The sequence below is a fragment of the Pagrus major genome, chromosome 22 (assembly GCF_040436345.1).
Source record: "Pagrus major chromosome 22, Pma_NU_1.0".
Classification (NCBI taxonomy): domain Eukaryota; kingdom Metazoa; phylum Chordata; class Actinopteri; order Spariformes; family Sparidae; genus Pagrus; species Pagrus major.
Window position 1 is genome coordinate 14,734,790 of NC_133236.1, and position 24,963 is coordinate 14,759,752.

The 24,963-nt window shown below is 39.7% G+C and overlaps 1 protein-coding gene across 4 annotated transcripts in view; it reads right to left on the bottom strand.

Annotated features, from left to right (window-relative positions):
- Positions 1 to 20,433, bottom strand: part of lama2 (laminin, alpha 2) — a 147,776-nt gene extending 127,343 nt beyond the window's left edge. Inside the window, exons 1-11 of one of the 4 annotated variants that reach the window (XM_073492814.1) lie at positions 20,197 to 20,284; positions 19,682 to 19,826; positions 19,404 to 19,583; positions 18,271 to 18,360; positions 15,523 to 15,640; positions 13,108 to 13,286; positions 12,922 to 13,021; positions 12,409 to 12,466; positions 11,409 to 11,511; positions 11,074 to 11,214; positions 6,932 to 7,096 (exon numbers count right to left, since the gene is read on the bottom strand). In XM_073492814.1, the coding sequence (XP_073348915.1) occupies positions 6,932 to 7,096; positions 11,074 to 11,214; positions 11,409 to 11,511; positions 12,409 to 12,466; positions 12,922 to 13,021; positions 13,108 to 13,286; positions 15,523 to 15,640; positions 18,271 to 18,360; positions 19,404 to 19,583; positions 19,682 to 19,789 (1,242 nt within the window). In that variant the 5' untranslated portion in view covers positions 19,790 to 19,826; positions 20,197 to 20,284. Of the gene's footprint in view, positions 1 to 6,931; positions 7,097 to 11,073; positions 11,215 to 11,408; positions 11,512 to 12,408; positions 12,467 to 12,921; positions 13,022 to 13,107; positions 13,287 to 15,522; positions 15,641 to 18,270; positions 18,361 to 19,403; positions 19,584 to 19,681; positions 19,827 to 20,196; positions 20,285 to 20,305 lie in introns of those variants that run through there. The other 3 variants (XM_073492817.1, XM_073492815.1, XM_073492816.1) reach the window with 3 other exon arrangements.
- Positions 20,434 to 24,963: the final 4,530 nt, after the last annotated feature.

The following is a 24,963-nucleotide window of genomic DNA, read 5'->3' on the forward strand; positions in this document are numbered from 1 at the left end:
TTTGAAGCAAAGTTTTTCAAGAAAAAATATCAAATAATTGATAATAATAATTTCCAGTGTCTTAAATGTAAAAATCTGCTGCTTTTCTTTATCTTTTATGATCATAGATGAAGAGTCTTTGGGTTTTATATTGTTAGTTGCACAAAAGAAGCCATTTCAAGATGTCACTCCTCTGGGAAATGTATGATCAGCATTTTACATAATTTTAACATTTCATAGATAAACGATTACTCATAAAAATAAATGTCAGATTAACTGAAAATGACGATAATTGTTGCAGCCCTAAAACCAAACAGACTTTTCTATATGCCATACTTTATTTTAAGTACAAGAGCAGTTTAAACAACTTACGAATCTTTGCTACAAAGGGTTAATTGAGGTTGATGATTATTGCGTTGTGATGGCGGTTGTATGCAGGACAATGACATGACAATTATCACTGCTGGTGGCAGAGGAGCGTAGGTTAGACAGACTGTAACTCAGTGTGCACCTTTCATACACGAAGATGACTAAGAGCAGCTCACACATTTGCTTCCAGCCTCTTTGAGCCGATCAATTATTGTTCTGCACTCCCACGGCTCGCTGACGCTTGAAAGTCAACTCCCGCAGCTCGCTGTGTATCACACTTGAAGTAACAAATGATGGCAGGATGACGCCTTTATTTAATACAGTCGGCGCGGATCCACCTTTGAGGCTGGATCATGGTCCAGCATCAACATCGTGCTAATACTGTGATAATTATATGAATAAGGAAACACAACACCATCAGCCTTTATCAGCCTCGACACTGCCTTTAAGAGGTTGGATTAGTCAGGAAATGAGCCTGATGACTTGCAAGTTTTACGCCGCAAAACTGGACTCCTCTACACTTGGCTATTAGTGGATTACTTCACACATCTTGACAGTTATTAAGAGCTGTTAACAACTTTAATGCCCTTTCGTGCTCTCCTGAAAAAGCACAGCAGTTAGGGAAATAAAAAGTAGCAGCAAGTAACACTTTTCACAGGAAATATAGGTTTAGTCAGAACCACCTACTACACGAGCAGTATGTACTGATTTGGCAGCAAAGTGTGCAGAACACAAACAAAAGCATAATCATTAATATGCCAAAATACACAGATGTTGAACTGATTTGAACAAAGGGGTTGCTAGGTAGATTGCAAACCCGCCCTTGCCCCACAGTCATACAGACCACTTCAGCTAGCCAACACAGCTACGGAAAAGGCCAACTATTACATTTTTAACTTATTATATTGCAGCTATTGCCAAGAGGGAAATGTTCACACAATAATGTAAATAAATGGCACCCAGTTTGATTGAAGGATAACAAGCATAATGTTATGCTTCAAAGGCAGCGCTAAACGCTGGTGAATCTGGTGCCTTCTAATCAGCAGACAGGCATTACCAAAGTCCTTTAAGGCAATTGTCAATTGTCACTGGGCAATAACAACTGCATATACAGAATCCACAGTCAAATCTTATTTAAAAAAAATAAACTTTAAACTTCATTGACTTTGCCCGAAAATGAGGTTTAAATGCTTTTCTTTACACAGCTTGCACTTCAACTCTGAATGTGCATGGTTTTAAGACGCCAACTTCTTAAGAATCGATCCAGAGTGCCACCAGAGCATGTGATATCCTCCTCTTTCATGCCTATTAGAAGTCCGTCTGCAGCCGCACCAAGTCAGTTGAAACTGCCATGAATCTCAACTGTGCACTCGCATCAGTGCAACGTCACAACTGGCAGATGTGTTTCCCGGTTCGGCTGTGATAAAACAGATGAATGGCTTTTGGGATATGTGTAATCCAACCGCCATCACTGGCGCGACATACACACTTTTCTATTGAAAATGCTTTAAGTGGTTTGTCTTCTTTCTTATAATGTCTCTTGTGTTGTCCATCTCTCAGGTAAATGTTCATTTGTGGGAAAATGCGTACATAGTGAGTGGTATATAGTATCTGGTAACAAATACAGCCACTTTCTTAATTTCAAAACACTCACTGTAGCTGTTTCTGTAATGAAAACATCAGGATTGCAGTGATCATTTATGTTGTATTACTGGAAATGATAACCAGGTGTAATGATTTTCTCCTCTCTGAGCCATGGGATTACTGCGTGGAGCTCTTGCACACACTTTCCAGGAACACAAATGCGTGTGACACCAAATTATTTGCTTGATGAAAACTGGAACAAATCCACTGTGATTGATGTAAAGGCACTTTTATCAACCATGTAAGGAGAAAAAAAACGTGAGGGGAAATCCATCTCATGCAATCAAGACCAGATTAGGAGTTGCACTATACACAAACTCCTCTACACACATTTCTCTCTCTGATAAGTCACAGCTCAGCGGCTCGGTAAAAGCCGATGTTCCTCGTGCAGAAAAACTGAGAATTTTCGTCCACAAAAGGCATTTTACAGAAACACTGACAGTATAAGAAAGATTTCATTCATCACAACTTCCAGGTGTCAACCTCTATAACCAAAGTGAAACCGGAGCATTTTTCGACACACATTTCTGCCTCAGGTTTGCACCTGGAGCAGCTTTTCCTCTTAAAAGGATTATTATTTTGTATTACTTCTTTATAGGTGAAAAGAAGACAAGAAAGATGAAAAATGACTAAAGAAAGTTGAAGTAGGCAGAGGCTAAGTTAGAGAAGGAATGTAATACAAGCTGAGCTGTGTGTTTGTGTGCCTCTGTCAAGGCTCAACATAGTTTGAGCTTTCTTTCATCAGCTGTCAGCAAAGGATGTGTCTCCTCTCTCCATGTTCATCCATCATCCCCTGTATCTCCCTAGTCCCAGTACTCTCTCTTCTCTGTCACACACTTCCTCCAAATGATGAGCATTTCTTGTTTTTGAGCCTTTTTAATCTGTCTTGACTGTGAATCTGTTAGTAAATCTGGGTACGAGATAGAAACAAGGAGGTTAGGATCTGATTGCTTTTGAAGGCTTCTGAAGTCCCTGAGAGCTTATATTTTCTTTGGATATAAAACTTCTTTATCTTTGACCAGTTTACTGCCCAAGCATTCCCAAAAAGTTAAAAAAAAAAAAAAGGTACTGAGAAGTTTGTCTGAGAACATCACCTGCTGATAAAAATCAGGTGATTGTCCAGGAGAGGGCTCCGGAACATTTACTCAATTGACTTTAAGGTGGGATTACTCTGTTTACTGAACTCCGATAACCAACTTTTAAGAAAACATGATGAAGAAGTCCATTCGGTACTAAATGGACCCTGAGGTGAGATTTTTGAGTCCCAAAAAATATACAAATCAACCAACTTCCATTTCATCCATTACTGAAGTTGGACGACACCCTGTTATTACTATCCAGATTCAGGGAAAAGCCAACGGATTTCATTATGCTGCAAATTTTAAGGCATTTGTGAAGTATGCCTTATTATGAATAAAGGTACATCTGTAATCATTCCAAGTAAAAATTATGATGCTTCTTTTAATGATGATGTTATTGAACACTTGTGACTTCTTGATTTCTTGATGTTTTTGTGGCAACAAAAATGGCTGTTTTTATTATTATTGTTATTTCCAGCCATAATTGTGGCGACCGAATCAGGTATTTTAACCCAATACATGATATTTTCCTGACCCTAACCTGGTGGTTTTTGTGCCTAAACCTAACCTTAGAGCACAGTGTTGTCACAACGTAGAATTCAATATTGAACCTAAAGAAATGTAAAGTTATTATTATTATTATTATTATCATTATAATTTTAATCATGAGTATAATGAGAGACAAGGACAGGAGAGGAGACATCAGTCACTGCCCCACCTCCAAAATCTTAAACTAGACTACCAGTTGTGAGCATGAAGGGTCGAGCTCATGTTCACCACAGCTCAAACGCTCCCTTGCTTATTTTTATGTGTGTTCTGAGACTACTTTACGCCAGAAGGGAGCACCATTTCTCCCTTCCTTTATCAGTCTTTCGCCTCTTTTTCGGTGCTGCCAAAGCAACGTCTCCTTCATTTGAAAACTGATTTAGACAGCGATTGGAATGGCAATGGAAAAAGGTTCTTAGCTTTGAAGCATTTGGGTCAGCCTTGGTTAATAAAAAAAAAGAGCAGTTTTAATAATGTTGAAACAAAGTTTTGAGCCATTAAAAAGTGTCTCCTCCAGTCTTATAAAGAACAAGTGTCATCAAAACTTCAAAAACAAGTTGAGCACTTCATTAAAATAATGCGACCCTCTCTCTCGCAGCATTGTGAGTTTATATTTGGCGCTTGTCCCCACTTGTCTGCACTCCACTGCCAAATACACTGGAAACATTGCATAAAATATTCTTTCAAACAGAGCACGCTTTAATGATAGTAATGGCCATCCTCGAGAATGAGCAGTCCCTGGACCTACACAGCTGATAAAACACCCAATGGGCATCAGCGGAACATGCTTCTGGACCAATGAGCATCCACAGAGCGCACTAATGGGCCAATGAGCATCCTTGGTATTAACGATACAGGAGGTCACCATGAGAATTAACAACGTTATCACACACACATTTATACTCTTATATATCCACTGTTGGCTTGTCATTACACACACAGCCTGTCACTTCCAATGATACACACTAACATGACACACCACAGTGTGTGTGTGTGAGTGTGTGTGTGTGTGTGTGTGTGTGTGTGTGTGTGTGTGTGTGTGTGTGTGTGTGTGTGTGTGTGTGTGTGTGTGTGTGTGTGTGTGTGTGTGTGAGAAAGATTTGCATAGTCAAGTCACATAACATCTATCTCTGTAACACGATCAGAGATTGAAGCAAAGAATCGCTTCTTCATACAGTACTCGCACACTGCTTCCAGCGATCGCACACACATGCACACACACACGCGCACACACACAGTGGTAATTTGTTTGTTTCCCATGTTTGGAGGCATTCGGTTCTGCTCCGCTGTCCCTAATGCCTCCAAAACACATCATTATCTGACTTATATAGGCCTGGGAGAGTGTGTGTGTGAGTATGTGCTTGAATGAGAATATGTGTTTGTGTTTTGCGTGTGCGCATGTGTGTGTGCGCTAAGAGAAAAACAGTTGATTATCGAGTTCAACAGGCGAAACACTGTTTACCCTGAGAGACACAAAGCCAGCCAGAGAGATACAGAAAGAGAGAGAGAGAGGAGGGCTTGGGGGGAGTAGAGGGAGATGATTTAGGAACAGGGAGGTGAAAAATGGGAGTCCTGGAGAGATGGAGTGAGAGTTAGAGGAGCGAACCAATGAAAAGGAGCAGGGATGGAGGGATGGTTGGAGGGAGGGAGGGATAGAGGTTCAGACAAAGAAGTGAGATGACAAGCCAGGCCTGCAGGGTGTAAAGTAATGAAATTCTGTGGTATATTCCTCTAAGCCATGACACCCAGACTAACATCACAGTCAGTCTGTTGTTGTAGAAGGGCAACAACTCGACTTCAGAAACATGGACTGCAGCTATTTGCCAGCTGGAGTGATAAAGTCTAATCGTGGCCACGGAGAACCGCAGCACAAATTCAAACAGTCGACATTAGCAGGAGCAGATACGGAGGAGCACGGCTGGGAGGGAGGTGAACATCGCAGCAGGACACGTTCTCACCAGACTTACATCCAGGGGATATACTGTTAGATCACCAACTGGATCTGTTTATATATTCAAGCCTGTCCTAATGATGTAGCCTCATGTCCGCTTTTACATATTTGCCTCAAATCTATCATTAGAATGTAATACGACGAAAGCTGCTGATGTGGTGATGTGAACAGTCAGTTAGCAGCAACCTGACGGATCACATATTAGACTGCAGCTCAGGTTGGAACAAAACAAAATACAACTGCACAACTGAGTTATTATTGTGTCCTCGACAGGTCTGATTGTTGACGTGACACCCTTAGAATAATAAAAACAACTGCCAAAAGTTCTTTCGCAACCATCTTGGCAGGTTTAAAGCTGTAGTTGGTAATGTTGGCAAGGACACGATTGATGCAGTTATGAAACTTCACAGGTGTGTAGTTGAGATCAAAATGAAGGTCTAGTTGGAAGATGGGAGTAGTCTGACCCGTAAATATTGAACAATCATAATACTGTAGTAATGGCTGAGTAGTCATGAGTCAGACTACATCCATCATCCTACTAGACCATCATTTTGATCTTAACGATACACTTGTGAAGTTTCATGACTGGATCAAAACAAATGTGACAACATGTAGACGTGTGATCCCATCGCAAGAGTCTAGTTTATTAATACAACAAAAAAATGCATCTAAAATACATTACCTACCCTCGCAGTGGTTGAAATGTACTTGTATTAAGCAATAAAGTATTATTAAATTAGGAAATTTCTTAGTGTTGCAATTTATCAATATGTTTTGTTTTTTTTATATTACATACACGATATCCTAAATCAAGCTTGCTACAGGATGACTCATCTTTCACATGTACAGGGAACAGAACACCACAAACACAATCAAGTACAAAGTCTCATAAAACATAACGTTTGAGAAGATTATAATGTAGAACTTCTGTTCAGACTGTGATGGAGAGGTGCTATTTTACTTTGGTAATTCTTGGGGCAGCAGTCTGCTATGATTGTTGGAACGGTTTTTCTCCAGTACTGTACAATGACAGCATTTTTATAGGAAGTTGGTCAAGGTACTAAAACTTTACTCATATACATTTTAAACTGCGATGTGGACATTTTCAATTATGTTACCACTGAAGTAATGCTGTAATGGATTATTGAATATAATTTGCTGTCATCTCCCCTCGTTGTCAGCACGGTCCACCCACAGAAGACAGTGAGAGTAAAATTAGGCCAGACAAAAAAATCATGCAACCTTCATTACAGTGCCTTCAGCTGAGACAATTACAAAAGGTTAACAGATTGGAGTTGTTGTGTACATTACACCGTGTGTGTGTGTGTGTGTGTGTGTGTGTGTGTGTGTGTGTGTGTCTAACCTTGTTTCCCAGGTACAGTCCAGGTGCGTTCCAGTAGTAGGCTGAGCCGAGATCATTCACAACGTCAGCGTGTCGGACACTCAGGTATGGAGGTGTCTGTCTGTGAACAGACCACACTCTTCCCCCTGATTCTCCGACCAGGTGCCAGCCAGTGAGAGTGGTCTCCTACAAGACAAGATTCAGGGAGAAGAATGTTAAAGTTTTACTTTTAGTTCCATCTACTAAGAAAAATATTTCTTAATACTTATAATCGGGGGCTGGTATTCAGTTTTAATAGACCTGGACCACAGTTTGTGTACTTTGAAATGTCTGATTTCAAAGTACACAAAGAAAGTTTATGTAGTTATCTCCTAGATATTGTGTAGCGTAAAATACGAAAATTGTAAAAGAATGTTCACAGACGTTCAAACTAGAATGGACTGAACTGACCTTCATGCTCAAATAAAGAAGAATAATTCTTGCCAAGCACTGAGGTTGTGCTCACTGTCTGCAGATCATCTGACAGCAAACATATTTAAGGAGGTCACCAGACGAGTTCAGTGCAGATGGACTTCTGACAAGCGTCACTCATGACGCCCAGCTGGTGGTTATGCTTTGCTGCTGCCTACTACATGTACTGGCTGTCTCAGTCCCTCCACTCACCATGCTCCTCCTCAAACTTGGCATCTCATAGTTTGTGCACTTTGTGTATCCAAACTCTAAATGATGATGACCGGACTCTGTTCTGCAAAGCCTTGGAGGTTTATCGCATTCCCTACTGAATCCTGCCATCCTGCTTGGGTTCGCTGGTCAGCACCCTCAGGACCAAAGCCTATTCTGCCAGAATAAGTAAACAAACATTTACACAATAAATGAACCCCTTGCCACTAAGTTGATCTAAAAGAAATGAGAGTGGTACCTTTTTCTCAGAATAAAATGTAAGCCCTTGATTGGTCAGTATTTTCTGAGTAAAGCAAATTTCATGACCTTACACCCTGGGTCTTCAACAGGGGGCCTTCAGAGTTACTGCAGGGTGATTGTATCTAAACGTTTTTTACAAAAAAAAAAAAAAAAAAATTAAAAAATTAAAATGTCTGAAAATAAATGTATTATTAAAAAAAGTTGAATCAACACAACATTAATGATAGGCTACCCATGTTTCCTTGTGCAATCATATGAGCAAACTAACATAATGTTATGCTTAAATCACTGTGCGATACCTATCCATAACAGCGAACTAGTTAGCTGACTCAGGCCGGCCTCATTTCTAAGATCTCAAATACTGATGTTTATCACATCCCTCCGTTATGCAACACTTATTTAAAAATTACTGAGCTAAAACTTATTATAAAAAGGTCATATCTATAATGCATTACAAGCTCCTTCATAAGAAATCAGAATGTATTTAGAAGGCTTTATAAAACTGTTCATTAATGTCTATAATCATGCATGACAACGTATAACATTTCTAACATGTTTATAAAGTATTTTAAGCATTATGACAACAGTGCACTGCACATTATAACTACCATGACATTAACCAATAATAAACACAGACAGAACTGCTTTACCTATGACAGATTATAACGTCTTATAATCATCAGTAATATGCAACAGTGAATGCATTATAATGTACCATTAATGTGTTTGTAAGGCATTATAGACATGCCCTCTATAGAAAAGTGTCACCATTATTATTCAATTGGTTTAGAGTCTTCATTTGGTTAGTTCAGAAATGAAAGCAAAGCTCAGCTGATTTAGGATTCAACTTTTTCAAAATTAAATGTACTTTTAAAGCGTCACAATGTAAGGGAAAACTGTTTAGAAAATGCCAGAGGTAAGAAGTAATAGTGTGCCAGTATTCCATATGTAATCTTGTTTCAGGATATTTTAAGGCCCGGTGTGATCCTAATAAGAAGTTGTATCAACAAAAATGTAAAACTCAAGATATGTTTAAAGGTTTAGTACATCTGTCACATGTCAACCAGGACGTGTTGCGACCGACACCCAGAGAGAGAGTTTTTTTTGTTCCTCAACTCCTGAAGGAGTGTGTGTGTGTATGTGTGTGTGTGAGAGAGAGACAGCCAGACACACATCTGTCGTTGCAATTAACCTGACCTTGGATTCCCCTTTTGAACACACACACACACACACACACACACACTATCACTGTCTAAATCAGAGCTGTCATCCTGTCAACGTCTCCTCTCCCCTCCTCTCCCGCCCCGCCTGTCAGTCAAAAACTGTTTTCCTCTTTTCACCTCTCTCCTCCTTCTTGCCTCTTGTCTTGTCTCCTCCCTTCGTCTTCCCAGTCTTGTCCTCTCCTCTCCTCTTTTTTCCTCCTCATTTTCGCTCTTCTCCTTTTCTCTCACCTCCACTGTACTCCATCCACAGCCACCTCTTTTAAGTGGGTATTTGTGAAAGATTTGTCTTTCCTTTAACACTTCTTTCCTACTCACTGCTACACATTGATACAACAGTGACCCCATTTTGCCTTTAGCTTTTGCTATTTTGCTCCATTAATTTATTATTTTGCACATTTTGTTGAATGTTTTCCGTGCCTGAGGGATATTTATCAAACCATTTTCATGTCTTCTGAGAAACTGTCATCTTTTGGGTAATCAGTGAAGTGATTCTCTATCCTTTATACGCATGTATGCAAGAGAAAATCATGAAAATTACAGAAGCAGACACAATTTGTGCAGTTAAATGTGCATTCTGCAATAGTTCAATAATAAACTTTCAATCTAAATGTTTAAACCAACATAGATGAGAGGTCTTAAAGTGCTCAGATAAAATAGAAATAAACACAAACATCTACAATTTAATGATAACTAGGCAACGGAGAAAGATCATGTGATATGACTGAAATTTAATCCATGCACACAAAATAAGCTTTGTGACATAAAGACAACTAGCAAGGCTAGATGGTGGACAACTGCAGCTGACCACGCTATTGTGTGGGTAATATGCCACTGTAATGTTTTTCAGTCAGAAATTTTTTAGCACCAGTTAGCAAACTCAGTAGCGTTAACAATAACATAAAATTGTTATTAAACTGTTATTAACATATTTGCACCACCTACGTTTGTCTCATGCCTGCTCCTTTTGTGGGAGAGTTTATATTGCAGCAAAGAAAGGTTATGTATACAGGTGTGGTGCAGCAGAGCTGCAGTAAAAGGCCATGATAGCTTCCCCTAGGTCTTACATGATTTGGTTTAATTACTTTTTCTGTTTTGACATTTCTCAATTTAAATGCTTTTATTACATGCCAGTAAGGGTAAGCACACCACAAAAAAGTTTGCACTCTCGTGTTAATTTGCGTATAGCTGACCTTCAGTGTCGGGGAACACAAATATTTGTGGTGGACAGGAGATGATGGTGATTTCAATTTGTTGCAGAAAAAGCAACTTGTTTAGTTTAAAAAGAAGAATGTACAGTAGCTCTAAGAATCAGTTCAAATTGTGTTGCTTACATCATCCTCTCAGATACAAGAATATTATTTCATTCAAATTCAAAATTTTGTGTCAAGGACCTCAACCCAATCAGGAAAAAAATCCTCCTATTACCACCTCAATCAGAAGAAACTGACCCATTTGAAAGCAAATTTTCAGCCATATTTAGAGGGATGGTGTAAACCTTTGATAATCTGTTTAATAGGAACATATAAGTAAACTAAATGCTTCATCCCATCGCTTCTCTCCAGTTGGAATAAATATATTCATAGCATATTCTTCTTGTATGACTTGGGCTACTTTCAGGGACACATTTCTGACTCAGAACTAGGGGACAAACGCCATATCCCAGCTTGGAAAACAGCTCATTTTCCAGTAAGTAGCTATGTTCGGGTTATGTCCAGGTGAGGCAAGTAATGGTTAGGTTTAGGAATATTCTCCAGGAAAATAATCTAAGTCTATGTAATTTCCCAAGTCTATGTGTGTGCACTTTTTTCATTTTTCCCACCTATTGGGGACCTTTTCCCGTATAAAAACATATCTTGTCCGAACCAGGTGTTCTCATGGGGACCAAAGACTGGTCCCAATGTGGCAAAATGTGATAGTTAAGGTTAGTAGTAAGGTGTTCAATGAGGTTAGTTTAAGGTAAGGGTGGGTTGAATATGGCATTGGATGGAAGTCAGTGTATGTGTGTGTAATACTGCCTACATTCTCATAGGTCCACGTGGAGGCAGAGCACTGACTGGAAACGCCCATACAGGAGCACTTTTCGCAGCCGCGTTGATTGTCGCCTTGAAGATCGTAGAATCCGAGCTTACAGCGGTCGCAGTTTTCTCCTTCCACGTTTTCCTGCGGGAGAGAAAGACAGCGAGGGAGGAGAAAAGTTGCAGCAAAGTTTATGGGCTGCCCTCAAACTGACGTTATGCGCACAGGGCATGTTATTGCAGTGTTAATGTGGTGAAGATAATGATGACAGGGCTAGAAAGGTTAGCGCAGAGTGCTCGTCAGTGTTTGTGCCCATTTGAGTGTGTGAGCGAGCGTACCTTGCACACACAAGGTGTTATACATGGGTCATCGTTGATGCTTCCTTCAACACTGCAGTTACAGCGCTGGCAGGACGGGTAGCCCATATAACCGACAGCACACCTGGAGACAAATGAGTTTAATAACGATAATAAAGATGAAGGCGGCGAGCGTTACAGACCTTCCCATCACCGGAAGATCACAGGGTCAATTCTGCTAACAACCTCTGCGTCCATCCTAGTCAAAACTGCCTTTGAGTTAGATGTGCATGTGTGTACAATCTCAGAAGAAATCTACTGTAAACAAGGAACAATTAACAGAGAAAGTGAGCTGGAGCAAGTCTATTAAAGAGCATTTTAAGAGGTGATTTGAAAGGCGATGGCTGGCCCTAATCTGAGAGCAGGTCATTAAAAAGTTTGGAGGAAAAGTTGCCTCAGCTTTTGGTTAGATTAGATTACATTAAACCTGAATGATACCCACAGGGAATTTGCAGTGGGAACGGGGATAACACAACAAGCAATTACAGCAATAAGAGATAATGATAATACAGTAAGAGATTAACTAATTTAAGACGAGGCACCTTGTTGACAGATTTACAGGTCAGACGGAAAGCTTTTCTTGTTGTTGTTTGTCTTTCTTTTGAGCCACAGGTTGGGATTTTAACCTGAATTTAGAATGTCAAAACTCGTTTATGTCTATGTTTAGGTCAATTGGAGAAGAGAGAAGTATTTAACAGATCATAACAAGGAACTGTTATCCAAACTGCAGTCAAAGAAAAGCAGCATGGTAAATATTTATACCACAGCCATTTATTCAGTGGCTTCTTGACATCGTGTAAGGTACAAAACCAAAAGTGTGTGTCTGTGTGATAATAAATATTATCAAAGATCTTAATGAAAACTTTCTGGCTATTTCCAAACACTAATTGGAACAGACAACAGCTGAAAGGTGCTGCTCACCTGTCACAACGTGTCTCTGTCTCTTTATGTGCGTGTACGTGTGCGTATGTGTGTCTCTCACCTGTCACATCGCGGACCCCCGAAACCCTCCTTACACCGGCATGACCCTGCTGGCTGGCCTGCCAATCAAACACACACAAAGACACACACATTCATTTTAAAAAAACAACAGTGCGAGCGGAACAGAATCTCTTTGAAGTGGCTGCACCTAAAATAGCTCCTCTTTCTCGACATAAAGGCAGTACAATTACAAAGAGCAGTAAAATTATCTCTAATATAAATAGTTGTTCTGTTCTGTCAAAGGCAGTTTTTAATAACAGAAGCTTCTGTGCATGCAGCTGAACTGCACTGACCCCAACCCCGCAGGAAATCAAGCAGGACTGAATCGATGAAACGTTGGAGTTAGTTAGAAGTACCACTTAAAAATGAATTAAAATGTGAAACTTGTGCTGGCACTCACTGAGAACTGATGTATGTGTGTCGACTGAGGGGCTGAAATTATTTGTACTTCAAGACACAAACGACTGATGGACATAAGAAAAGAGAGGAAGATTAAAAAAGCATATTTTCGTACTGGGTGTAGCCTGGCTTGAATCAGCGACACATGATTGGCTGATGGAACCATGCGCGTCACATGAGCAGGGGATGCAGGGGTCCTCCTCCTCAGCGCTCACCTGGCCAGGCGAAGAGTTTGTACACACAGTTAGCATTCACGTTATCATGACGAAGTTCAAATAAGCTGCATGCAGATGTGACGCACCCCAGCAGGTCTGTAGAATCCGGCGACGCATGTCTCGCAGTTGATTCCAGCTGTGTTCTCCTGGCAACCAATACACACTCCGCCCCCTCTCTTTTGCCCATGGACGTCCAGGCTGAGAGACAGGTCTGCTACTGTCTGATTAAAGTAGCACTCCTCTGCCTTCCCATGGCAGTTACACTCTGAAAACACACACACAAAGTTGGTGCTGTAATGCTGTAATTTGATAGGATTGGTGAGTCCTGCCTCCGCGGTCTACATACTGAGCATGAAGCGTAGAGCTGCTTTTTTAATCCATTTACTTCCTCCACGTTGGAGTTTAGAAAAATACCAAATCCTGTTTTGAAGACAGCACCCTGAGGTTTACACACTGACCATGAGCAGCGTGTTATCTCCAGGGTCCAGGGAGAAAAAGTGGGTCTTCCATTGTTCTCAACATGTAAAGTTTACAAATAAAAGGAAAGCATTCTCCAATGGACATTATTTAAAAGGTGTTACATAGAAGAAAACAGCACTGAATATAAAGTTTGTGGGAGTGTGTTTTGAGATGATGAAATATGATCCAAGATGTCCAGTTTGAGTATTAGATCCACATTTTAAAAGGTTTATGACTTTTCTCTGGAAAGTTAGAGCATGATTGCAACAACCTCCAAGTAAACATCACATCACAAAGTTATCTGATCTGCTAGAAGACACTGTATTGTGTTGCAACAAAAGTTGAGCGAGGGGTAGCTTTTTTTTGCATCTCTTGGACTGGAAGGCATCACTGCAACCAGTGGTTCCTCTGGGTTTCTTTTTCATGCTGGCTGGCTTACACAAAACAGACAGCAAGAATGGATCCTCCACCCACTGTTTATGCCACCAGGTGAAACAGCAGGGGGGAATCTGAATAACTTTTATCTCAAGAGCATTTCAGGCCTTCCTCAGGTCTGATCTAAAGAGTTGATCAGGACGTCTACAGGTATGGGACACTTAAATGAAATGCTTTTCAAGACCGTTCAAGATTATTTTTAACCAAATAAGACTTTTTGGACAAATCATTGTTTTCTTATTCATGCACTACACATACAATAAACAAGTATGCAGTATATATGTGGCTCTGTGCAGAGGTAGGTTTTATAATGGAATATGGTTATTAGAGTGAATTAAGTTTACATTTTTGCCAGTATGCAGGTACAAAGTAGGGACCGATTATTGTGGCCAATGTTCAGCATTTTTCCGATTATTAGTATCAGTGTTTTTTGTATCCAATAAAATAAATTTAAAGATGCATTACTTTGCCTCTGATGCAGCATCAGTTCTCTGTGGTCTTACTCAATGCCCCGCCCACAATAATATCTGATTGGTTACACGTCAGAAGTAATATCGTATCAACACTGAATAATCTGAATCTGCAAAGTAACTAGTGACTAAAGTTATCAAATAACTGTAGAGGAGTGGAAGTATAAATTAGAAAAAAATGGAAAAACTCCAACTTAAGTACAGTACTTGAGGAAATTACACATTTCATCACTTATTATGTGTGTTATTCTACATTTTGACACAAAGATTACATTACATATACATTTTTACCAAAAATGTATACTGATTCCAAATATCAGTTATCGGTCCCCTATGATCACTAAAAAGTAGATTTAAAAAAAATAAATATTCCAGCAGGATACGATTGACACTTTTTCAGTTACAGTACAAAAGACAGTATTGGGTTCAGTGGTAGGTTTAAAGACTGTAACATCAAAAATGTGGACTTCAACGCAGCAGAGCTTCACTCATTTTGACAAAAATAAATTAAAAGTTGGGTAAATTAAATTAAGATGATTTTTGTTTGGTACTGAAGACCTTGCAAATAACAATTTAAGACTATTGTATGACTTTCAAGACGTAATATTTATAGAATAAAAAATATTTGAGATATTTCCTCCTTTTTAAGGACCTGCAGACACCCTGTTGATACTGCTGACCTATAAAGCTGTTTGGAGCTGCACTAGTCTGCTTTCTGGACACTTTAGTCCTGCCCTGAACGGGCTGAATCTGTCATGGTTGGCTACTTTACAACTGTGCCAGTGTGGACATTTAAGGTCTTGTCACCTTGGTCTTGTTGTGTCAGTGTCAAGGCAGCAGAAGAATCTGGCCAGTGAGACCACAAAGCCTGTTAGAAGGTGTAGCCTGTGTGAAATAAAATGAAGATTACATGTTGTAATCCTAGTTTATGATGACAGGAGAAAGCCTCAAACCTCATTACATAAGACGCAGAGAAGTTGCCTGCAGTAGAAGAACATTTCCAAGCAGGGAAAGTTTGATAAGTGTTGCTTTCTGGCTAAGCAGGAACTGCTTGTGCTGTTGATGAGCTGCTGTACGCTGGTGGGCAGTTGTGTGTAATTTAAGTTTGTAATTTGTTGTTGTGTTATGTCTTCTTACCCTCGCAGATATGTCGAGTGTGGAAGGTTCCTGCCATCCAGGCCTGCTGGTGGTATCCAGGGCAACAACGATCACAGCTCTCCCCGCATGTGTTGTGTTCACATTCACAGCTAAACTTCTACGAACACACACACACACACACACACAGATTGACAGAAAAATAGAAGAGACACACACATTAAGAGGGCAAAAGTTTCACGGAGCTGTCAATTAAACACACATGGTCAAACTGTGTTTAAATAAGCGAATCTTCTGCAAGCTGATTTTCAAAGACGAGGCTAAACATGGTAACAATCTGAGTCATCGTCCAATTTGAATTCCAGTGCTGCCGCTTTTTCTCCACAATCTGTCAAGTGGCTGGTGAAGGGAAAAAAATATCTAAATCTCAGAATGTTGGGCCTTGGCCTGACACTAATTTAGATCAATCCTGCATACAGTTTGGCCGCACTGCATTTTTAACCACATGTTCCTTTTTACTGGATTACTGGGAAAAGTGCAGCTCTCTTCAACTTTATAAACTACTTTCTGACATAAGTAAAGCACAAGTGCCCTCTGTTTTTCATAGTCACCACCAAGTCGAAATGTATTTTATTTTTTTTTATTTTTTTTACCTTTTTCTGCATGTCAGTGACATCCTGGTGGTACTGACCACAGGTATTACTGCAGCAGAGTGAGAACTTGAAGTGAACAGAGGTTATAAACTTGTGTAAAGCTAAATTTTAAAATGTCTGAAACATAAGCACAAAACTTTTGCTTGATTTTAATGTGAAAACTGAAATATGTGATTTCAGAAACAAAAACGTGCATTTTAACACTTTCACAGTGTCACAAACCAAATATTTCTTTTTGTTGTGGGTGGGTAGCTAAATTGTCTTCATTGTAAAACATCATGCGGCGTCAAAACGTTGACATGAGTGTGAAAATGGAGGCCTGAAAACAGGTAATTACCAATTTGCATGACCTACTGAAAGCTTATCAAACAATAATGTATTCACAGGAGAGCCAACTGCAATAAAAGAACTTGGTTCGCTTTCCAGTTCGTCAGTCGGTGGGCAAATGGGTTCAGGATTACTCTCCCAGGAGAGAAATAAATTCAAAACTAAACACAGTCGAAGCAGAATGTAGCAGGAAATTTGCCAACTTCGAGGTTCAGTAATTCAATTTAGGACTTTTTGTAAATTGGTTGATGTGGAGAGGGTGCCAGATTAACTGAGAGGAGAGCACCACAATAGCACAGCGAGAGCCAAGTTTGGATTTTTTTGGCACGAGTGAATTTGCCCCTTTTATCTGAGACGCAACGCTACAGCTCTGGCTTCAGGCTGCTTTTGTACTGAGCGTGCATCTGAACAAATGTTCTGTCAACGATCATCAACAAATCATCTCGCAGGTCTCCACCTTTTCTGCTTCCTGAATGTCTGCCTGGGACTTTACTGCATGGATGGGTAAACTTGTATCAAAATAGAGGAGCTAAACATCTTGAGGGAACAGAGAGGTGGAGAAAGTCTTAACAAAATCGCAGGTAAATAAAAGCGGAATGCAGTTGATAATGTGTCACGCTTAGGCCTGACGGATTATCTACTGCCCTAGAGAAAACTAGGGCTGCAATGATTAGTTTCATTATAGATTAATGCTGCTGATTATTTTCACAATTAATCTACTGATCGCTCAGTCTATAAAACGTCAAAAGAAATTGTGAAAAAAACTCAGCACAATTTCCCAAAGCCTAAAGTTACCACCAGTCCTAAACCCAAAAACTCTGTTGATTTACTATCATAAAAGACAAAGAGAAAAGCAGCAAATCCTTATATTTGAGAAGCTGAAAGCAGCAGTTGTTCAACATTTTTGCTTGAAAAAGGACTGAAATGATTAAAAGGTTGTAAGAATAGTTGCCGATGTATTTTCTTTCACTATGCTATAAAACGTCTAATCGTTGCAACTCCAATAAAAACACCAGATTTTAATTAAAAAATTCTTATTCGGTCGGATCAAATCCGATATTACTCAACATCATTGTAAATGACAATGATTTTGGAGTTTAAATAAAGGCAAATAATTGGAACCTTAAAGAAAGTTGCCCAAATGTAAATTGAGTTTTCCCAAGAAGGAATTAATAATGTCGTCTTCTTCTTCTTCTGAAATATAAGTACGTCAGCCAATAAATACACCGTGAAAGGTGAATTCTTTGCTTTATCCAGTCAATTTAAAATACCTCGTTTAAAAAAATGGCCTTGAGATGAGGAAAGAAGCGAAAGGAGAGAAAAGAAGAAATTGGAGCTCTTTCCACATCAGTGACATCACTTATTGTCAATGACATCATCACCAAGGGAGCAGACACCAGCGTCAGTTCCTGTGGTTCAGCCTCAGGACATGTAAAGGACACAAGACTCTTCTGTGTGTGTGTGTGTGTGTGTGTGTGTGTGTGTGTGTGTGTGTGTGGTGAGTGAGAGAGAAGATCAGGTGTCTGGTATCAAACACTCTCAGTTTGAAGTGACACAGGAGACAACGCTTCACTGTGTCACCTGTGTCCCCTGCAGACAGGCGCACACACGCACGCGCACACACACACGCACGCACACACACACACGCACGCACACACACACGCACACGCAGAAAGTTTTATACAAGGCGGTGGATAAATCGCTGGTGCCTGAGGCTGCTCTTTGCTCCTGTTCAACAGTATGCAGGGGCTCCATTACCTTGCCAGTGTTGTTAAACGGACAGAGACAAACAGAGAGTTAAGTATTTTACCTTTGTAAGGGTGTTGAGTGGACAGGCTTTGGCGTGGCCGTAACAGATACACATGCCTCCGACTGAGATGTCCTTAATGGAATAGTAGTACTGAAAAAGAGAGAGCGAGAGGGAAAACACATTATAATGAGTATGACAGCGTTAATGAGCATATTAGCAGTTTAAGAGAGCTAGACTCTACTCTGTTATCTCAGCGGTGATTATTACACTTGAAAAGGGATATCCAAACATAACAAATGATGTCGTGACGGTGAGCCTAACACCTGGAGATATGTTTAACAGTTGTACTGGTAAATGGTAAACAGCTGCATTTATACAGTGTTTTTATCTAAAGTGCGTCACGATTCAGATCTCATTCACCCATCACACACACACACACAGTCACCGCTCTCCTGAGCTACAGCTGCCCAGCATTACAGGGCTCCCCCTCTTTACTCGCACATGAAAGACAACAAATCACAGTATCTCAGACACAAATTCCGTTCTGCTGACTTTCTTTCACTTTTAACTAACAAAATAAGATGGTAACATGAGTCTGACATGAGATCAAAAAGCTGTTCGACACATACTTCTGACATGCTCGCCATAGTAAACTCTGAGTCTCCATCTAGTTAACCACAACAGATCAAAAAATAATCACTAAAAAATTGTTCTTAATTTTTAAGTCAAAAGTGAAATACATAGTTTTCAGGATTCAAACAGGAAAAAAAATACTCCAACTTGACTTGGTGGCTGTCACATTATCTGCTGATTTCTGGTTTGCAAAGGTTACAGCAATTTTTCTAACAGCTGATCACGTTAAACTAAAATTATGGTTACACTAAGTCTCTGCCTATTTAATTTCTTTTAGCTGTGAAAGCAGAGTCAACATTATAAAGCATTGTTACTTCTAACAGATACACTAACATAGTCAACGATGAACCATCTGAATTGTATGGAAAGACAATATCACAAGGAAAATATGCCTCAATAAGTAATAAATTGTGACAAAGTAAGAAAAATAGCAATGAAAAAATCTTATATGTATCTCAAACATTACAGATACAGTGACATAACTTTTGAAGTTTTGACTATGTTCTCTCAAACCCTAAGAAAAGAAAAGAGAAGAAAAGCGTGTGTTTTTTGAGTCTCACCCGTCTTGTCACGATGGGGTCGATATCTCTGGGGTCATGTAGTGTCAGAGTCATGAGGTCCGCATTCAGCGTTCTGATTCGCTGAAACACCAACCTGATGTAGCGTGCGGAGGTGAAGTTCAGCAGGGTCGGGGAGGGGTCATCTGCACTGGGACGGCCATTGATCAAAGACGTGTGGATCTATAGACAGACAGACAGGTAAACACTGACATGTAACAGCGGAGTTAAACTAAGACATTGTGCTGAGATGAACATTAAAGATGCTTTTAGTTTCTCACAGTGGCAGATGGTGAAGAAGCTTCTGCAGTGAAGCCAAAAAGATGACAAATGTAAACAGATTGGAGGAAGGAAAAGGATGAGCAGCAACAACCTTTTGGTAACCACATGGTGAAAAGTTGTTTGTGACACCTTTGTTCTGAAATTCTAAAAACACTTGCATAAGCAAAAAAGTCAAAACTTTGAAGTATAGACTGCCAATAAACTTAATCATGTTATTTGATGTGTCTAAGATACTTTACTTAGATAATTATAAAGAGGAAGTTCAAAAAGATGCTTAAAGAGGCACAAATTTCAAAATGACTGATGACAAAGAGAGAAATGTGTGGAATTCTGGGTGTGTAGATACTGATAAATGGTTTTACAGGACTATAAGGAGAAACAGTTGTGCCCCCACCACATATAAAGAGCAGTAGGAGGTGACTGCCAATGTGAACTTTAAAAGGAACGTAGGAAAGAAGCAGTATTATAGAGGAGTGTGCACAAAAGTATAAATGAAATGGAGAAAAACACGAACCCCAGGAAGCTTAATAAAAACTATTTATAACCGTCACAAAGAAGAATGAATGAAAAGATCAAACTTGCAGCCTAACAACAAGCTGCCGCCTGCCACTTTTCAGCCTCACCTTACTGGAAGAAACCATCTGCTCAGGTTAACACAGGGTGAGCTGAGCTGATACAAAGCACTCAAAGAATACAGAATAAAAAAATATCAATTTAAGATCACTTTGTTACTACAGACAAACACAGTTAATCTACAGGCACACACTCATACACACACACATTACTGGACCAATTCTAACAAAATGTCATTTACTGTGGAGACGTTTTGCCCCTCTTCCACAATGTGATGGTCCTCAGTGCTTAGATTACCTAAACATGCACACCTGAGTTCACTCTCACTGAGTGAGCAGGTGATCAGCACCAAGATCAGAAACAGACACAGATATACATCTTACATTAATACCTGCTTAACAGATTATAACCTTGGGGAACAACACACCTTAAACAAGCTTGTGTCGACTGATTGATAAATAAATTTAAAAAACTGGACTGAAATTAATAACTTGAAGACTAGACAAAATGTTAACCCTGGGAAACAGGTGTCAGGAAGACTGGTTTCACTTGTTTGGGATTGAAGTGAACAGGAGCTGAATATTTGCCAATATAAATTTTGCTAGTTTGTTATTTTGTTAATTAGCAGGTCACACTACAAATTACTCACAAGCGTTACTAAGCTAATTCACATTAAATGTTAAAAAAGAAGACATCTACTGTGGAGTCCGCATGTTTTTCAGCCTTTTTGCTCTTGTAAGTCAATATAGGAGGATTCTGTATCTACTGACATGGGTGTTTTGCTCACATTATGTAAAGTGTGCCCTATATGTAGCAAGCTGCAAATGTAAGGCTGTGAAGATCAGTGGTTGATGGTACGTCATCAATCAGGCTTTCATGCAGAAGACCACAGTTTACATCCTGCCACTGTCCTGCAATTAACATTCGCCATTTTAGTTTTCATAACCTTCAAGTATAATTGCACCAATTTTAAGCATTAAAATGTGTGTACAGGTCTTGGGGGGTATAAAGCTTGTTGTAGCTCCTGAGGAAGCTGCATGTAATCTGACAAATTGCCTCTAGTCATGTCACTCAGTGGTTAAATTGCATCGTTGGTAATGTAGGCGCCAGGAAAAAGAAGACGAATGCGTGTAATAAAAAAGGTGGCGTCTGTGACCGTTTATTTGGTCAGATGACTGCTTTTCAAAACATTACATTACATTACATTTACAAAACCTTGTGCCTACATTACCCATAATGTATGTGTAAAACCTCTGAGTGACATCACTGGATGCAATTTATCAGATTACACTCACTTTTTTCCCTAAACCCTGTAAACACACTTTAATGTGTAAAATTGGTGGAGTTACCCTTTACCCAAGTAACATAGTTGCCTTAGCCTTACCATACCTTAATCATAGTTTATTTTCCATTGTTTCCATGTGCAAATTTGTATGAGGCAGGAATTCTAAAAATGTTGACATTTAGAAAAACCTTGGCTTTTGCAGAATCGTCCAATAATAATGTTCTTGTCAGGATCTGAGGTCGTTAGGTCAGTTGTATTAATCCCATACAGAGCAGATATGTGTGTGATCTTTCACCCCCTAACCCAGCGACCCATGTGAACATTATTTTGAAAATAACTACACTTTTGCAATGCTGGTATGAAATGTCGTTAAATTCATAGCATGACTAGACTTTTACACTGTGTATCACAACTGCCCCGGTCTACCTTTAAATCAATGTAGAAGAAGAAGAATAAGCCTGAATTCATATTCTGTATCATCAAAAAATCAACAAGCAGCCACATAACAAGGAGTGTGAGGTTCTGTCTGCCTGTCTGTCAGTCCATCTGTCTGTCTCACTAATGTGGCCAAAAGCAACATTTGGCATCTGCAAAAAAGTCTTACAGAGTGGGCTGACCGTGTGTGTGCGTGCACGTGTTTGTGTGTGTGTGTGTGTCAAGGGGGAACACTTGATGGGTGCAATCTGCACACTTGGAAGTAGCGAAGAAGATGGTTGTGTGTGTGTGCGTGTGTGTGTGATGAGTGGTGGGGGTGACATTGTGAATGTGTGTGCGATGCTGTGACACATCGCCTACGACTCATTATGGTTTCACTGTGATCAGACGGCTAGGGAGCTGTCAACCCCACACACGCGCATGCGCACGCACACACACACAGTACATACACACATTCAGACACCTCCGTCGTTACTTGCAGCTCTTGACATCTCCCAGCTCGCACCCCCTCTAGCGCTCCCCCGCAGGACGCAGACACACACAGTACAAACACACACGAGGACACACACCCAACACACACGCATGCAGGCGCGTGCAAACACACACACCAGCACCCATGTAAATGCGGACACACATTCAGACAGGCATCTACAATTAGAGTCCCTATGTGGGAGATGTGGATGTGTGATTAGTTTGTTTTCACGGTATGTGTGTGTGTGTGTGCACGCGTGTGTGTGTTCTGTGGTCCTCCTTCTCTTCATTAATGTCAGTTATAGCAGGCTAGCCCCTCTGTTCTCACTGGGTGCAATCACATACACAGCTGATCAAAGCAACATAACAGTAAACAGTGGTGTGCACGTGTGTGTCAGTGTGAGCGCGTGCTTGTGTGCGTGTGCTTTCAATAAATCGGAATCCAATCAGCAATTAAATTATACGAACAGCACAAGAACTTTAACTCTGCTCTGATATACTTATTAATTTCAAATCCGACATTATTCATTATCTGTCCTGCACAGAAGACTAGACGGATTCCTTCATGAGGGTTTATAAACAGATTTTACTTTATTTTCTGTTCGACATGATTTTCTCTGTTCTTTGTTTTACAGTTTGACTTGGTGTCATGAGTTCAGCTTCTTCTTAATTGATTTTTCATATTTTCTGCTTATTATTCATGTCCACTACTGTAGCAACATCTCTTCTTGTTCTGACCTCTGTTATTCCCTTCCACTCACTCAGTATACATACAGTACACAAGACCACTCTCTTTCCCAGATCATTTAATCTGCTTCATAGCCATAGATTTTCATCCTGCTCTCATGTAGTGTTGGTTAATCAGATCCTTAAATTGAGTATTATCAGCTAAATGTACTTAAAAAGTAATAGTTCTTAAAAGTACTCTTTAAGTACTATTAAGTACTTTAAAGTACTATTACTCAAAAGTAATAGTTCTTATTTTGAAGTGAAATATAAATATAAATTATAAATCTCAAAAATAATCGAAAAAGAAAAAGATCTTGAAGAAGAAAAGCCAAGCACATAAAGGTTAAATGCGTGCCCAGTAAACAATACTCTCTTAAAAACAATTCTTACCAAATTCAATTTAACCCAACACTGTTTAACACTGCTCACCCTTCTGACCAGAGCAAACCAAAGTCATCCTGCATCTACCCAGCTCAGCTCAATCCAACTCAACACAAGCCTCCCTACCCAAAACTCAGTTCAGTGTAATCTGCAAGTTAAGTAGACATAGCACAATCCAACTCATTGTACTCGTGTGATTTTCCAGTCTTTATCCACCCTTGCCAAATTTGAATCAACCCAAAACTAAACTCAGCCCAACCAGAGATTACAGCGGCAGTGAAACAACTTCTGCAAGCGTTACCTCTCCGTTCTCCAGGGGGTGAATCTTTGAATAAAAAGACGTGCAGATAACTTCATCATCTCTGGTGTAGGAAGGAGGTCCTGTCCGTGGATTAATGTTGAATCTTGTCAGGCACTCTGTGTCTGTGATGGCGTAGTACTGCCAGGGCTCAAAGGTCTCCCCGTCTATTGAACGCTCCAACACCCAGTTACCTGTGGACAAAAATATTGGTAAAGAAAATAATATGAAATGCTTCAAACAATCAAGATCAATAAAAAAGATCAATAATAACAATAATGAAGGACATCCAAGACTGTGTTTGGGTCACCCTACTTAAAATACATAGAAAATTGACAGAACATTCAATTCCACATATATTTATTCCTGGCTTAGACCAAAACTGTAATATTCCTCCTCCTGTATTGATTAAACACAAAGTGAAGAGTTAATGGAAAGTTAATGGAAAATTTAATAAGCAAATTAAGCGGCACTAAACAGAACAAATACAAACTGCCACTATGAAACACCATGCGCCCATCAGCCCACTCCGTAAATGCTTTTGGATGCTGTGTGTTAAACAAAGAGTAACATCTCAACATCAAGAAAAGTAATGACTAAAGCAAAATCTTGATTTCTTTCAAGTTACTTGTGGATTCTCTGTGGGTGGATTATGTTCTCAAAAGGCCGTAATTACTGTATTTAACCTTTCATAAGACAACGACAAAGTCTGTGGCTGGCACTTTAATCACTCAGTCATTGTTTAATTTTATAGTCAAGCAAGTAATGTTACCAGCTAAAACAGTGTGTGTCTGCCTAAACACAAACTATGAAGCAGGATAGTTACCTGGTCGAGGTGAGTTGGCTGCCTTTATGATCACATAGGCGATTTGGAAAACCTGGATTACACAGAGAGGACATAACGAATGAAAAACAATTTAATCTATACATATACAGTTTTGTGCATCAATACTTTTACATTGGAATACTTGGTTAATATATATTATCAGCGGACCAAAAATGTGAGAAGAACATTTCTAATGTACAATAGCATTTTCTGACCCCAGGTTCTTTCCTGCCAATTTTCCACGCAACAAATACAAGGAGCATGTAAAAGGATTAGATTGATT